Below are 16,900 nucleotides of genomic sequence, written 5' to 3'. Positions count from 1 at the left end.
CAGTTCCTCTGAATTACTTGCATGTCCGGTAAGAAAGCTGCAGCAAATTAGTTTCACCCAAACAGAACTTTGCACTGGGAACGATGATTGTTTTATGAGTTGACGGGAAATGTGGTAACTTGTGAAGTGGAGCGTGCACATATGCAGAATAGATTTTAAACAGTGCGGGACCCTTGGTGAGTCAAATTCACCAAAGTGAGAAACTGATACAGGCCACAATTTCAGCCACAGGGATTTCAGTCTGCCCGAGCACAAATAGACCTCTGTAACTGGATGGTGGCTTGGGCTCAATGAGGAGAAGGCTGTCTACTCGGTGGTTATACAGGTGTGACAGTCTAAATGGAGAGGAAATGCTTTTCCACATGAGCAAATTACAGGAGGGTGAGAGGTTAGCGTTAGTGCGCCTGGCATTAATGGACTCATTCATCAGCCATCAGTCTGCCATCCGCCCACTTAGATGTATGGTAGATATACAGTAAATCATTGCCTATTGGCTCTAATGGACAGGCGAAGAAAGTTGAACCACTTAAGCCCTACAGTATATACTTCGTTGTGCAGCAACTAGTGAAAATAGCAGAGCTGCAAGCGCACTATACGCGTCACGATGTGGCACGTTGTGAGCTTGTAGATTTGCAACAAATTCTGAACATTCTTTGGAATTTCCTTTCTTTAAATTTTTCCAACCAAAAAAGGGATGCCAGGTTCAAAGTGGTTAATTATTTTTTATTTTTACTGACACACGCCTGCTTTCAACATCTGATATTAGTTGAAATATAGTAGCTGCATGGGGCCCATTCTGTGTGCTGCAGACAGATGTTTTAGGTCAAAATTATGAATACCCCATACAGACATGATTCCATAATCTTACCTTTGATTATTGACAGCTATGGTTAATTTCAAACACAGATCTGCCCTCCAGTCTTATTGTCTGCATGCTTTCCAGATGCTTTGTGGAAAATTGGTTCAATGTGATCACAATGGAAACAAGTTATTCTTAGATTGCCCGTTTGGATAGCAGCAGGTATTTCCAAGAGCAAAGCACACTTTTGTCCATATGGCCTTGTGCCTCGCCAAGCTGGGACACTACAACCGACATTGGCTGAGTAGTACTTCCTTAAAAGGAGGGGTAGTAGTACAACTCATTTGATGGGCTGTGTACAGGGAGTTGCACAGTAGGACCCCACTTGAAGAGGATTTTTTTTTAATTGTCACTGTCTCAATATATCTGATAATTTGGTCACTTTCTGACCAGTTTTAACCACTTTCACCCTAGTATCCCTATTTTGGACCTGGTCAAAATGTTTTTCAATAGCAGGTCAACAAGCTCTTGTGAGCTTGTAAATCAGCATTTTAGGGAAAAAAATATTTTTTTTTAAACCTTTTATTTCATTTTTTAAATAGTGGATAAAGTTACATAAACGCAAGTTGGTCATCACAGATCAAATCCAAAATGATGGATGGACTTCTCATTCTGAGCTCAGGTTTGTCTCTCCCTTTCTATTAGATTTCAGTTTTTTACAAAGTAAAACCTTCAGCCACTGACTGACAGTTGTGGCATTTGCTGACCAGAAAACAAGCCAGGTGCTGAAGTACTCCTCAGCAAACAGAGGAAGATAAGATCACACAATGTTGACACTAGATGAACAGGATTTCCCTGCAAGTACATTGTGCCCAGACCTTTACAGTATTGGTAGTAGATACTGTGCTGTGGCTGTCAACCACAGACACACACTAGTTGTTCAAATGTACTGTACACAAGGCAAGCTCTTCTGTGCTATGTTATGTTGTGACTTGCACACCGGTTGGAATCTCCTTTCTGGTCAAGGAGTTTTTCATATGTGACCATGTTTGGTCATGTGGAAAGCAGCTGGGCCTTCTTGATTGATTGCAAACGCCTTTTTGACGTCTGTTTATCTATAAGTGCGTGGAGGCCTTTTCTTTATCATTTAATGAGTGCTGTGTCTGATTTGGGGACATGTACCCAATGCCCTGTACATGTGAGCTCTCTGAGGAGAAACATTCACATATATTTTATGCGTTTAGCTTTCAAGTCACATCATTTAGTGCAACAGTTGAATAATTAATAATAAATATTTTAATTCCTGTATTTCCTACTTTGCATGTAACTAAAAGTAAGGAGTGCATTTGTGACTGTGACCCCTTAGACATAATATCATTCTTATATTCTGATTGTGTATGCTGGAAATGCTGAGTAAGGTTATGTTTTCGGCCCTGTCTTTCTGTTTCTGTGAGAATTGGGAGCTGATCTCGGACACTACCAGACCAAATTTCTCATGCAGGGTGCCAGTAGGGCAAGGAGGTCACTCCACCCCCTATTTTTCAAATCGGCCGCAATACCATTCTGTTTTAGGTTTAGGCCTACAACTATTGAACCGTAGATCGTACAATCAAGTACAATCATGTTATAGGAGCCTATTTTACCCAAAAAAAAGAAATAATCATGAACTGGTCCGATTGACCCCAAATTTGAATCACTTAATGAAGGGCCTCTATACAACCCATGGGGCGCCACAAATGTGACAAATGTCACTGTTTGTTGCAGAAATATGATTATGTATTTATTTCGATCTTCACCAAAATAGATACACATGACCTTGTTGGCCCTATTGTATTAAGTACCAGGTCTTATGACTTAACTTTCAAGTTTTCCATATTGTTTGCCTGTACTTGGCTTCCAAAATGTGTGGGAGGAGCCTATTCTTTTACAAATAACAAGACAGGGTCTAATAACGGCCTGGCTCTAATGTGGATCTCGGACTTCATGTGGCCAGACATGACTCCAAATTTGGTCCGGCTAACCGGTCATCAAATTATTGGCTTCAGGAATGCTACAAAAACTAAAAAATCTCCATGAATTCAAGCCTTCATGGGGTGTGTAATTGATAGAAAATAAGTCATGTTTTGGGTGAACTACTCCTTAAATCTAAACATAATTTCAACTGCCTCCACATCCTGCCCTGGACATTTCCTGATGTGATTTGAATGCAAATCTTGCATTAGAAAAGGCCTTCAAAAGAACACAAGACTTCATCCAGCCAGGAGTGGTCATTACAAAGCCAGACATCACACAAATAACATATAGCTTGTACACACCATTCTGGAATGAGTGAATTCACAAGGGAGAACTAAGTGTTGAAACTGTTATGGGCTTTTATTGGAAGTCTTTAAACTTCTATTGCACACTGTGGTACATTATTATCTCGTAACATTTATTAGAACCTGCAGTGGGCCACTTGAGCAATTCTTTGGCCAAGTCCGTGAGCAACAAAGGCTCTTTTCAGTTCTTTTTTATGGACAATACTGGCACTGGTCACTTGTCTGACAAGTTAAAACAACAACTAAGTTAGGTAAATATAATTGACAGTTGATGAAGGGAATGATTCATAAAGCTATTCCAGGAACTAGACAAATGTATTCTAGGTTGCTCTAGAATACATTTGTCTAGTTCACCTTTTATAGATTATAGGGTTCTTGACATGAAAACACTATAAACACATAAATGTCCAATAACTCTGCATGCGCTCTCTGCACTGCGTGCGTCCCCTGCCCTGCATGCAGCCATGCACCAACCCACTCAACTTCCAGGAAGCTTTCTCTTGCGGCTTTGCAGCTGTGGCGACTGGCGAGCACTTTATTATTGCTGTTGAATGTCCTCCTAATGTCATTTTCATGTTAAGGTAACTGAAGAGTCCTTGGTAAATAAATTACATTTAGAGCAGGTAGGATGTCGGCAGTTTGAGAACATATGTTTTTATTATCTACTTAGTTCCAGTTGATTTTGGCTGATGATGATGGCATGTCCCAATGTAACATAATGTCCGTCCAAACTGCAGGACTTTCCTCTCCTCGTGCTGAGGCATTTATGCTAGAGATGTACCGATACTAGTTTTTCCTTCCCGATACCGTTTCCGATACCCATAACTTGCGTATCGGAATCGGTCGATACTGAGTACCGATACGATACACCAGTGTGTCATTTTAAAATAATCTAGGACATCGGTTCTCAAAGTGGGGTCCAGGGACCCTCAGTGTTCCTTGAGGGGGTTCCAAATGGACCCTTACAGGGTCTGTAACTCTTACGCGTCCATTTGGTTCCATTTGTACACTCAGTTCAGTTAGAATTCCATTGATAATTGTGCAGCTACAAGTCAGTAAACTAGGCTAATAATGTAGATAGTACAGTAAGAGTATAAAAGTCATGCAACATCAACTGAAACATTCAAAATATTACTGTAAATTAAATATGTGATAAATTACGTGGCATCAGAAATCGGAATGGCATAGACTGGCATACTCGCCAATACCGATACCAGTATTTCAGGCAGTATCGCAGCTTTTCCGATACTGGCATCGGTATTGGAACAACTCTAATTTATACTCGTCGTATGACGAAAAACGTCTTGCTTAGCTATTGGGGTATTACGGTCTTGTGTTTGTTTGTATTAATTGTAATGCTGAAATCCATAACTTATTTTAGTGAATAAAATGTTATTTTCACCAATCTGTAGACTAGAGTATGTTAATACAATATAACTAACACAACTGCGGTGGTTGGAGGTGGAGACATTTAGATCCTGTGGTAGGGTAGATCCACTAGTGGTTGACAAGAGCTATTGCATGAAATTCAAAGGGGAAAATCTTGCCTTTCTAAACCAGCTCTCCGCTATAAGCTCAGCAATAGAAATGTCAGTGCTCAAGCTGGGAACCCGGGTTCTAATCCTGTGTAGGACATGAAAATAACAGATTGCAGCTTTAACTAGGATGCCATACGGAGGAGGGTGAGACCAAGAGACTAGTCTTAAAACTTAAAGGTCACAGTTTTGATCCCCATGACAAATAAGTGTGTGTCCATCAACAGCTGTTTGTGTTATCAAAGTCTCCATGAGCAAGAAACGGAACCCCATGTCTCTGTAATACAGTTTTGAATATCCTCCAAAACACTGCAGACCAGCAACAAACCAAATCGTTTCCGACAATGGACTGATTGTAAGTTCTTGTTTGAATATTCATGAGCATGCAGTGCCTGGTGAGTGTGGTTGGAGTTTGCAAATGGTCAGCCAGTGATGAATGTCCAGTGGCATGAGAACAGACTGACCAGGGTGAAGTGCTGAGAGATGGAGGGGGGGGGGGCTGAGGGGAAGAGCGAATAAGAGAAAACAGTAAAGATAGCAGAGAAAGAGAGAGAGAGAGGAGAGAGAGAGAGGAGAGAATGGGTCCCGTGCCAGCTTGCTATCCTGTGAGTTTGAACAGCCAGGCCACAGAGGGGAGTTGCTAGGGCGACATGCCCAGAGAGTCAAATCAGTTACAGATGTATCATTTAGAATCTGTGCTGGCCGCCTGTCATTCGTGAAATGATTTGTGTATTTGACTATACCTTATGACAGGAAGACGGGGTACTACAACAGTAAGGAGGGGGGTTGGGGGGGCGGGAGGGGGGGGGGATGCTGAAGCAAGCTCTCCATGCATAAATGAGGAGATTAGGAGTATCTTTTACGGTTTACGTAAAGTGAGCTTTTTGGGGGGGGTTTGTTTCCCTGTTCAAGGTAGGGAGACGCATACAACCCTGTTTGGTCAAAATTAGAAGGAGAATTCCACAGGGCAATGGGGGTCGCTTTGTAGAAAGCACACAGCAAAATCCGCATTTCACAGTTTATTGCGGTGCAGAGGGTAATGTGATCATCATCATTGTGCTGTGAGCCTGTGAAGTCTTCCACTTATCCGGCTGACTCCATAGAGATGTGTTTTTGCTGTTTTATTATGTTATGAGATAGGAGGTGTTATTGTGCCAGGGAATAGGAGGTGTGAGAGGACGGATAGATGATGCCAGGCCACACACACCGTTGCTCAAAACATCACCTGCTCCATGATGAATGGATACATGTTATCCATTCTGTAACATGATATGTGTGTGTGTGTGTGTGTGTGTGTGTGTGTGTGTGTGTGTGTGTGTGTGTGTGTGTGTGTGTGTGTGTGTGTGTGCGTGTGTGCGCGTGTGCGCGCGCGCGTGTGTGTGTGTGTGTGTGTGTGTGTGTGTGTGTGTGTGTGTGTGTGTGTGTGTGTGTGTGTGTGTGTGTGTGTGTGCTGGGCGGGTGCATTGGGGCATGCGTGCATGTCTGTGTGTATATATATGGGTGCTGTAGTATGTGTGCAGTCAGAGACACATGTTAAGGCGGAGGGGTGTCAGGGAAAAGGGTGCATGTGTGTGTGTGTGTGTGTGTGTGTGTGTGTGTGTGTGTGTGTGTGTGTGTGTGTGTGTGTGTGTGCGTGTGTGCGTGTGTGCGCGTGTGTGCGTGTGTGCGCGTGTGCGTGTGTGTGCGCGTGTGTGCGTGTGTGTGTGTGTGTGTGTGAGCATGCGTGTGTATGTGTGTGGCAGTTGCCTCCGGCAGCCAAAGTAGGAGTTTTCGAGTCCCGCACATGTGGAGCCTCATTGGCTTTCTGGACCGGAGCCAACCCAAACAGGACTGGAGCAGCACTCTGACATGTCTGTGAGCTGTTAGCCTGCAGGTCAGCCTTTGTCTGCAGCTCCATAACGTCCACACTGCCCCAAACCTCCAGGCTCCCAAACACAAACCAGCTTTTGTCACACCCCAGACCCTTAATTGGTCCCATATAAGAACAGCTGTATGGGAATGATGGATAGCAGTGTGTCACACATGTCTGACGAGGACTGGGGTCAGAAAAAGCAGCAGTGAATCGAACAGAAATGCATAGTCATTTGAATTATGGGAGGTTATGACCATAAATAATGATGATGAAGATGATATTTAAGACAGTACTGACACTATGAGCGTTGGAAATGGTTAGGCTTAGACTATGAGTATGTTCAGTGGCAGGGTACAAGGTGCCCTTGATTGGATAGTTGACTGATGTTGTCTCTACATGCAGGGTAGGGAAGGGGGGGGGGGAACATAGCTGGAATGCCTCCACCGCTGAGAGGGACACTTTGTGTGATGATGGAGGAGGCAAGGAAAGGAGGCAGGGGTTGATTTGAGTCAAGGAGCACACATGCTAGCAAGGGAGGGAGAGATTGTACTTCGTTGTGTATGTACAATGGTAACTCTGGCTGGCCATCTGCACCTGTGAGCCCCTGGATTCATGACCTTGTCAACCTGTAGACTGACATCTGACAAGCATCTTGGCAGAGTCCAGCGATAACATTCTTTACTCACCTCTCTACAGCTGGAAAGTGAGGCACAGTTAATAAAATAAATGGTGTCTAATAAATCAGAGTGTTAATTTAACTCTGATTTAACTTGAATTAACACAATAATGAATAATCTGAATGTTGCTGCGTACTGAATAGTGACTTTTGAAAGAGAACTTGTTCATTAGTGTAAACTCTGCAGGCGGATGTTGACAGCTGACAAAGATTTGACAAAGCTGTTATAACATTATGTCTTGATAGATTTGTTCGGTGATATGAAGCCAGAAACACATTATGAACATACCTGGATGTTATTAACTTCCTTTAGATAATTTAACCTGCCAAAGTTGAAAAATAGCCAGGCCAGACCCCTCGCTGTCTCTGGCAGTCATTCTAACCTCTCATTCTTAGGCTCTACTGTACATATCATTATGGTTTAGACCTCGGAAATAACCACCTACTTCAAACCACTTGGATTTAGTATTGTTTTTTTTATAAATGTTGTCCAAAAATACTGCCTTGTAATAAATCTCAAAGGTTTTTTTTCATGGGAATTGAATGTGCATAAGAGTGTCCAGGATGTTTTATGTGTACTTGTCTCGTAATGCCCGTGCTTGACATTTTAAAGTAGAAAAAGATCCCTTCTGGCCCATGGTGTTTTCAAGTCTCTGTGACTGTATATGGTATTGGTCATTGTGAAACTCTAAACCATCATACACTCGAGTCCCATTATCGGCCAGTGTTCAGCACTGGTGGGCTGCTCTTCAGATCTCACAGATAAAAGGAAGGGGAGATGATGAAGCCTGCCACTTATAAGACTGTATACTGTTGTGTACATGCTACACTACCTCATATGGTCAGTGTAAACAGAACCAGGCTCTGGGCTGGACTGCCTTTGCACTGACTGAAATGTCAAATGTTAGGACCATTTTATGTCTTGAGTTGAGCGGCTGCTCGCCCCTTCTTTGCTTTTAGAGTGTTGACAGTTTAGTGACGCGGCTCTGATGTCAGCCTTCTGTGCAAAAAAATTACGTTTGCAGTTGTGCCTTGTTATCAAGAGGACAGAAATCTCTCAATGCGAGTAAAACAATGAAATGGAATATCAGAAAAACATAACTCAAAAGTTTGCAGTCTCCTACAGTGTGTGTGTGTGTGTGTGTGTGTGTGTGTGTGTGTGTGTGTGTGTGTGTGTGTGTGTGTGTGTGTGTGTGTGTGTGTGTGTGTGTGTGTGTGTGTGTGTGTGTGTGTGTGTGTGTGTGTGTGAGCGAGAGAGAGAGCGAGAGAGATAAAGACTTGGATGAATGTTTGCGTGTGTCAGAGACATGGAGAGTGGGGAGAAAACGATGGAAAAGCTCATTCCTGAATGCCAGTGCATCCCAGACAGAATGTGGCTTTCATCAGAATTCCAGATCCTGTACTCAGTCGGATTCCTTCGTCGTGTGCTGGGATGCTGAATGTTTTCCTTCACCACTGTCTACTCTATAGCCTCATCTGCATTACATGAACGAGACCACCCACACAAAACGTTTCAGCTTGGCCAATATTTGGCGTATCAACGTGACCCATCCCCTACCATTAGCGGGGGGCTGAGAAGGACAGTGACATGCTCTAGTAAAATAGGAAAGAGGTCTCACTACAGAGAGAGGAATGTTCCCAGTGGAAGTCATCGTGCTCTGCTGACGTTGCTACTGTACAGCATGTGAGTACTGCTTAAAGGAATACTTCATCCCAAAATGGCCTTTTCCCCCTATCAATCACTTACCCTGTGATGCGTTGAATTCATGGATTGAAAATGTTTCATGAATTGAAGTGAATAGGGGTCCAATATTAACAACTGCAAAGTGCAAACCTATTGCAAACTGCAAACCGCAAACTTACCAACTCTCGAACCCCAGCATGCCAAGAATAGCAGAGATATACAAGCTCCAAGTACAGTTGTAACTCAGGTCCATTTTAGTGATGCGAAGCCTGCAGAGCTAGTTCAGGGCAGGCCGACATCTCGAGGTAGCGTGCCAACCCTGATCAGGTGATCAGTCACATGCACTCTTCACCATAGACATATAAAGGTAGACGCCTCCTTCGGCTCTGAGGCATTCGTATCTGGGGCGCCATTTTAGAGGAGGCAAGCTTCCGTTTGTGTCACAGAAGGGGGCGTTCGGTAGGCCAATCAGAGGCAGGTGGGGGCGGGTCTTTTCGTAAGAGGCAGCCGCACAGCAAAAGGCAGTTAGACCTGATGTGATTGGGCAGTAGTCAACGCGCTGTGATTGGCCAGTGGTCAACGCGCTGTGATTGGTCAGTAGTCACTTGAATGGTAGCTTGCCTCCTCTAAAATGGCGCCCCAGATACAGGTCGCTTTAACGAACTGCAGAGGCCAATGAGGTATCTAGGTTTCTATATCTATGCTCTTCACCTGATCAGGGCGGGCTATTTAAACCTCCCTGCCTACCTGATCATTATTTGCTTTGCCTCCTCGCTATACTCACTGTGCTGCTCTGCTGCTGCTGAGTCCATTACCCCTGCTGTCTGCTGCTGCCTCTCTTCTGTCCATTACCTCTGCTGTCTGCTGCTGCCTCTCTTCTGTCCATTACCTCTGCTGTCTGCTGCTGCCTCTGATTGATTGATTGATGTACTTTTATTTAGTAAGACATGAGAATCACAGTACATGGAAGTACAAATTCACAATACAAGGTCTACTAAACTGGAAGACTCAGTTAAGCATGCAGCTTGTTTCTCTTTGTCTCTGCTGTTTTGCAATCCCATCGCCTCCCCAGCATCCACCTGTGGACTCTGTTTCTACATTCTCCTTTGGGGTCTTAATTCATTCCCTGCTATTTCTATTTGGCACATCACTTTTCATTTTAAAATTGTCATGCTTACAGGGAATAGAATAAAAAGATTTAATTCAATCCTGACTGAACTAAGAATAGAGAGTTCAAGTGGTGTTCAAGTGTTATGTATCCAGTCATATGCTCAATACTTTTTAAAACAATACAAATTTTCGCTCACACGTTACCATTGTTTAAAACACTTCTGAGATAAAACAGTTTCACGCACGAATGAGGAGCACACCAAGGCGAGCGTGTGCACCCGCAGGCGCGCTCCTCATTCATGCATGACACTGTTTTTTACAGCATCATCTGAAACACATCATCTGAAATAATAATCCTCTGAAATAGGAACAGAGCATCGGGTATAAAATCACAGTTTCATCACAGTTAGTCAATCACAGTTAGTCAGTCCTCCTAGTGTCAAGCATGACAAAGTGTGCATGTGAATTCTGTAATGCATTACAGATAGTCAATCAGTCAGTCAGTCCGTCAGTCATTGTCTTGTCATCTACAATGTTCAGGAATGAATAGTATGTAAGCTGAGGCTGTAAATAAAAAGAACACACTGGTGCAGTGGTGCTTATGATTTATGTTCATTAGATTTGAAAAGCAAATTTTCCCCATCTTCTCTATGCGAACTGAAACACAGCCGGTGAAAATCCGGATAACTTTCATGGGCGTGCAGTCGGTCAAACTTCCACACAACTTGAAAAGAATCACTTTTCCAGTCATCACTGTCATCAGAATCGTTTGCTAAGGAATGGGAATTCATTTTTGAATCCTGTGTATTTTTTCCTCCGAAATCCGAGGACTGAACACAATATTGCACCAGTCAATCACCACTGACAGCATATTCTCTGAACATTTTAGCCAATGCATCTCAGTCCAGCATATTCTCTATCAGCGAGTGAAAGGAGTTAGTGTCTTGGCCCAGGGTTTTATGATCTTATAACTAACTGGGATTCTGTAAATTACCCCCTGCCCATACAAACTTATAGAGATTTATTATTACTGTACTGGAGGCATTTGGCTACAGATTGATTGCTGCAGATTTAGATTGGATAGTTGATTATATACTTTGGCAGCGACATACCAGAATGTTCCTTTTATCTATAATACGGTATCTGTAATGCATTTCACATGCATGCACACTTTTTCATGCTTGACAGTAGGAGGATACAATGTCATAGAGCCTCAACTGAAACTACAAAATAGCAAGACATGGAAAGGGAATATTCATTTATTTTATTTTTAAGCAGTGTGTCTTTTGTCATGCTATATATTACGTAACCGATAATTATATACCTGTCCACTCTTAAAGTGAAACCTCACAATTTTCAGTACGTTACTTCTATATCTTTGCTGTCGGGCAGAAACACATATTTCATCTTTTTATGTTTTTTTCATAAATCAATGCCATATTTTATGCCAAATTTGTCAAATGTCAGTGTTGCGCAAAAGTAGCAAAAATAGCTGATCTACAAGCTCAGCTCAGCTCAGCTCTACAAGTTAGTTAGTAGAAATGTTTGTTATGAAACGTATTTGTTCTTCTGAAAATCTCTGAAACTAGTTTAAAATATTTGCCTACTGTATAATGACATGCCTAAAATAGGGATACCAGGTTGAAAGTGGTTAAAGGACGACTTCACCCATTTTCAACCTATCTTCATATAATAGGCCCTCACTAATGCTCATGATAAAACTGTACAATTTTTTTCTACTTGGTCTGAGGAGGACTGTGGACAGTCCAGAAACCCATCTACCAGTGACATCATCATTAGGCAGGATTTTTCAACAAGATTTAAAACATTTTATTTAGATTTTTATTAACGCGAGAACAATGGCTTCTATTTTTGCATTGCAACTTTCCAGGAATACAAAGCCTGCAGTTTCTATTAGCTTGGATTCCCCATCGATGATGTCACTGGTAGACAGGTTTCTGAACTGTCCACAGCTCTCCTATGAGACACAGACTGAGTAGAAAAAATGGTACAGTTTTATCATGAGCATTAGTGAGGACCTATTATATGAAGATAGGTTGAAAATGGGTGAAGTCGTCCTTTAAGTCTGTGGGGCTTTAAGTCTGTGGGTTTTATAAATATTTTTACCAATGAAAAGTATCAACAAGAGCTTGTGAGACCTGGCGATTAGTTAAGTTATACTGTACTTTATGGTCACCTTGGGGAATTTGTCATCTGCATTTGACCCATCCTCACTAGCAGTGAGCAGCCACAGTGTAGTGCCAAGGGACCAACTCCAGTTGCATGCCAGTACATTGGTCAGGGGCAATGGCAGGAGTATGTAGCTATACAGTAGCATGCAGGTCTTTTGGTGTGGGAGGAAACCGGAGTACCCGGAGGAAGCCCAACGCAAACACGGGGGAGAACATACAAACTCCACGTATAAAAGCCCCCTGTCGGGGTATGCACCCCTTCTTGCTGTGAGGCAACAGTCCTAACCACTACACCACCATGTCCACTTGGGTGAAGGTCAAAACTGACTTAAATCTTCACCTCCTTGATTTCCAGCCTGGGATATTGGATGCTGGTTTTAGACGGTGGGGGTAATGGAGGCATTAGTAGGCTGAAGGACTTATTTTCTGGTAATACGGTAATGACATTTGAACAAATGATTGAGAAATAGTGTAACCCCAGGCAGGACTTCTTTGGTTACCTGCAGATAAGGCGTTATGTTATAGCACAACATTAATGGAAAATCCTGAAAGATCTGTTGAGAAACTGTTATTTTTAACTGCTGGAACGACGTCTTGCAGTTTATTTGATAAAGCTATGCGTCTTACACCCCCTGTCACTTTACAGGGGTTTAGGCGCATGGGAGAAGGAGCTATCTGTCAATTGAGAATGGAAAGATTGGAAAGATACGGAAACTGGAGACATGCTAAATCAATTTCAGTTTGCAGTCGTGCCAAAGCAATACAGTCTAAGATCATGCATATAATGTATATATCTCACAATCATAGACATCATTTTAACCTTATGATTTCTCCCATGTGCCTTAAATGCAAGACAGAAAGTCTAACTCACTGTCTTTGGTCATGCTGTAAACTGCAAAGTTACTGGTCTAATGTATTAACTCAAATAAATAAAATATTAGGGTTGAAACTGGAAATGGACCCGGTGTCCCTCATCCTGCCCCTCTGCCAAACAGATTATGTAACATAAACAAACAATAAGAGACCATACTGTATTATTATAAATGATGTGAGTAAAAAAGGTTTTATTGCAGTGGATTAATGAAAAGGCTTGGATTTGGTGCCATTAGAATACCTACATGGAGGCCTACATTATTCAAAAACAGACCAATTCTATAAAGTTTGGGAACCCTGCTATCTGAATTATGTAGAGCCTCTCTGCCATCATGCTACAGGGCTTTTATTGATTGTCCTTATCCACATACCTGATCTGATGGGTAGTTTTACTTTAATTACTCACCACACGAAGCCTTGAATTCATGGAGATTCTTTTTGTTTTTGTCACATTCCTAATCTGATGTTCCAATATTGTACTGTACCTCTTTAAAACCTTTACTTTGTTGACCCGGGGTCCCCCAGGGGTCTACACTTGGCCCCCTCCCTTTCCCCCCACATCTACACAAAATATCTTCGCCGAAAATAGCATGTTTTATTTTCGGCAAATGTTCACCCGAGAATAGCTAGGGTTTATGTGGTTATGCCGCAAATGAGTGTGTTTTAATGGCTTTGATCTGCGGGCAAGCTTATCTCGCCCTGCACAACTTGGCTAACAGTTCTGCTGGCAAAGCAGGCTGAAAAATAATAGGAGAAAGTGGTGTAAAGTAACTAAGTACAGTTACTCAAGTACTGTACTTAAGTACAATTTTGAGGTACTTTGACTTTACTGGAGCATTTTACATTTTCAGTACTTTTACTTCTACACCACTACATCTCAGAGGCAAATATTGTACTTTTACTCCACTACAATTATTTGAATAATTCTAAATAATTGTAGATTTTGATTATTATTACAAAACATACATTAACCACTTCAGCCCTATATACATTTCGGCCATTTGAAAATAGCCGATCTGCAAGCTCACAATGCATTGCGATGCGACACATTGTGAGCTTGTAGATTGGCCATTTTCAAAAGATTTTTATACTTTTTATACATGTATAAACTTGTGAAATGGAACATTCTGCATAATGAGTACTTTCTACTTTTGGTACTTTAAGTACATTTTGATGCCAATACTTTTGTACTTTTACTCAAATAAATTTGGAATTCCGGACTTTTACTTGTAATTTCTACATTGCAGTATTGATACTTTCACTTTAAGTAAAACATTTGAGTACTTTTCCCACCACCGATAGGAGGGAGAAGAAAGATGGAAGATGCTGCCGGTCAGTGGGGAACTTTGTGAGAGAAAGGGGTTCAGATATGAAAACACAAAAATAAATGCATAAAGTGTAACATGAGCTACTTTAGGTGAGGAGAGAGATGATTGTGGAGGGTTTTTGAAAGAATGGGAAAATAAATAGACAAAACAAGAGAAAGTTGAGAGAGAGAGAGAGAGAGAGAGAGAGAGAGAGAGAGAGAGAGAGAGAGAGAGAGAGAGAGAGAGAGAGAGAGAGAGGCAGAGGCAGAGGCAGAAGGAGGAGGAGGGAGGCTGAGTAACACTGAGAAAGAGGAGGCAGGCTTTGCCTTTTCTGGTAGTTAAGGCTGTTGAAAGAGCAAGCAGGAATTCGTTGTGCTGCTGCTGCAGAAGGTTCTGAGATATAAACCAGACTGGAGAAGTAGAAACAGGGACAGAGTAGGGAGTGCTGTCCATGGACTAAACATCAGCTACTGTCAAGGTATTGTAAACTAGCAGGCGCTCTTTTAATTACGTGCCATAATGCTGTCTTGGGTGGTCGCTTGGCTTCATGCGTCTCTGTTGACGTTGGAGCTCATCTGTTGCATATGGTCTTCTTGCCTATGTGCAGTGCATGTCATTCTGCAATCAGGCCAGTCCTCGAGTTGTGCAATTAGTGACATTGAAATTGGACTTATTCTATTGCAGTGTCATTCTGTTACATGTTAAACTCTTCCTTTGTGTGCAATAGTTTGAGCTTCATGATAAAGAGAAGGCTTGGCACTGTACTGATATGAAGTGACTTGGGGTTTTAAATGCACAGTCATACTAGGAGTCGTACTGCATTTGGTGACCCTATAGTAATGAAATGACATTTTCTACATGGGACAACAATGCGAAATGGTCTTGCAGTACTATGCTACATAATAAATGTTTGAATGCCTGATTGGATGAATAGAGAGATTCACTTGATTCATCCAATGAATAATTAATTGATTAATGAATTGATAACTTTTGGTACTGAGATTGGTTAATATTGATTTGTGTCTGATTTGTGTCTCAGCGTGAACACAGGAGAACCTTTGGACATCATGGACGATGACTTTGAACGCCGTATGGAGCTGAGGAGACAGAGGAGAGAGCAGATGCGGGTGGAAACAGAGAAGTGAGTGATCTACAAGGCTCATTTATAAATATAAAAAATGACATATTTTTGACATTTGCGCTAACACTTCATTGTATGATTGTTATAAATTCCCGTCCTGAGTTTCCTATTAGTTTGTTTTGTTCAGGCACTTTTTTGGGAAGCTCAGTTTTTCACTTCAGTCTGGCACTTAGATAGCTCTGTTAGTGTTGGGGGCCTAACTGTAAACTCAGTGAACTCACGTCAGGACGTATTCCACAGTGTCTCAAGTTGGTTTTATTCAAAGAGTGTGCTCCTTATTTTTAACTCTATGGTGCGTTCGTGACGAGTAAGTTGCAATATTGTATACTCCTCATTGTCAAAATTATAAAATTCATTTGCACATTCTGTGTGCATCTGCGCACACACACACACGCGCGCGCACGCACGCACACCGCACGCACACAGACACGCGCACACACACACACACACACACACACACACACACACACACACACACACACACACACACACACACACACACACACACACACACACACACACACACACACACACACACACACACACACACACACACACTGCTCTGGTGTCGTGTGGTGGTCATGTTCATATTGTTTATTTCTTAGATGAGGCATGAGTCAATAAAGTGCAAGTAATGGAAGTCTGCTTTCATGTTAGAAACACTTTAGATCACATACACATGGACACGAGCATTCAAAGACTCTATCAGAGAGACATGCATGCATGCACACGCGCGCGCACACACACAGTCACAGACACACACACACACACACACACACACACACACACACACACACACACACACACACACACACACACACACACACACACACACACACACACACACAGAGAGAGAGACACACAGAGAGAGAGAGACAGAACTGGGGACATACCTTTTTCATTATCCACAGCATCATAATTCAAAGCCTCATTAGTTTCAACGCTGTCTGGCTGACTCACTTTACTGCTCACAAACAAACGTGATGAATGTCTGCACCTCAGCAGGGCAAGATGTTGGAATGGCTGAGCCTTACATTCCACTACTTCTGGTGGAGAACGTCCCCATTTGCAATGTTTATTGGGCACAATAATCCCATAATATCCTTATGGATATTCATACATCACAGTTTTTATTTAGGTGAGTGGTTCTCAATGTGAGGTCCAGGGACCCTCAGGGGTCCTTGAGGGGGTTCCAAGGGGTCCCCGGCTGAATTGTTCATGGTTAGGAACTAAATGGGCCTGCACAGATCTGTAACTCAGGGAGTGTACAAATGGAACCAAATGGACCCTTACAGCCCATTTGGTTCCATTTGTAGTTAAATTAGTACTGAGTTAAATTAACACTGAGGATTTTATTGTGTAGATTTGGGTCCCAGAGATAGGAATCATATCTCTGATATGTGGCCTAATACA

The 16,900-nt window shown here is 42.2% G+C and overlaps 1 protein-coding gene across 7 annotated transcripts in view; it reads left to right on the top strand.

The window, feature by feature from the left end:
* cald1b (caldesmon 1b) overlaps nt 1–16,900 on the top strand; it is a 50,065-nt gene that overhangs the window by 2,090 nt on the left and 31,075 nt on the right. For 6 of the 7 annotated variants that reach the window (XR_013933807.1, XM_080438820.1, XM_080438821.1 and 3 more), the window contains exons 1-2: nt 14,674–14,824; nt 15,386–15,487. Coding sequence is in view for 6 of the 7 variants with exons in the window: in XM_080438820.1 (XP_080294946.1) it covers nt 15,414–15,487 (74 nt within the window). In the remaining variant the exon portion in view is untranslated. Of the gene's footprint in view, nt 1–14,673; nt 14,825–15,385; nt 15,488–16,900 lie in introns of those variants that run through there. The other variant, XM_080438817.1, reaches the window with a different exon arrangement.

The sequence above is a fragment of the Gymnoscopelus braueri genome (genome assembly GCF_963280865.1).
Source record: "Gymnoscopelus braueri genome assembly, chromosome: 9".
NCBI classification, from domain to species: domain Eukaryota; kingdom Metazoa; phylum Chordata; class Actinopteri; order Myctophiformes; family Myctophidae; genus Gymnoscopelus; species Gymnoscopelus braueri.
Note: the sequence above shows the minus strand (reverse complement) of the source record. Positions and strands in the feature narration are given on the sequence as shown.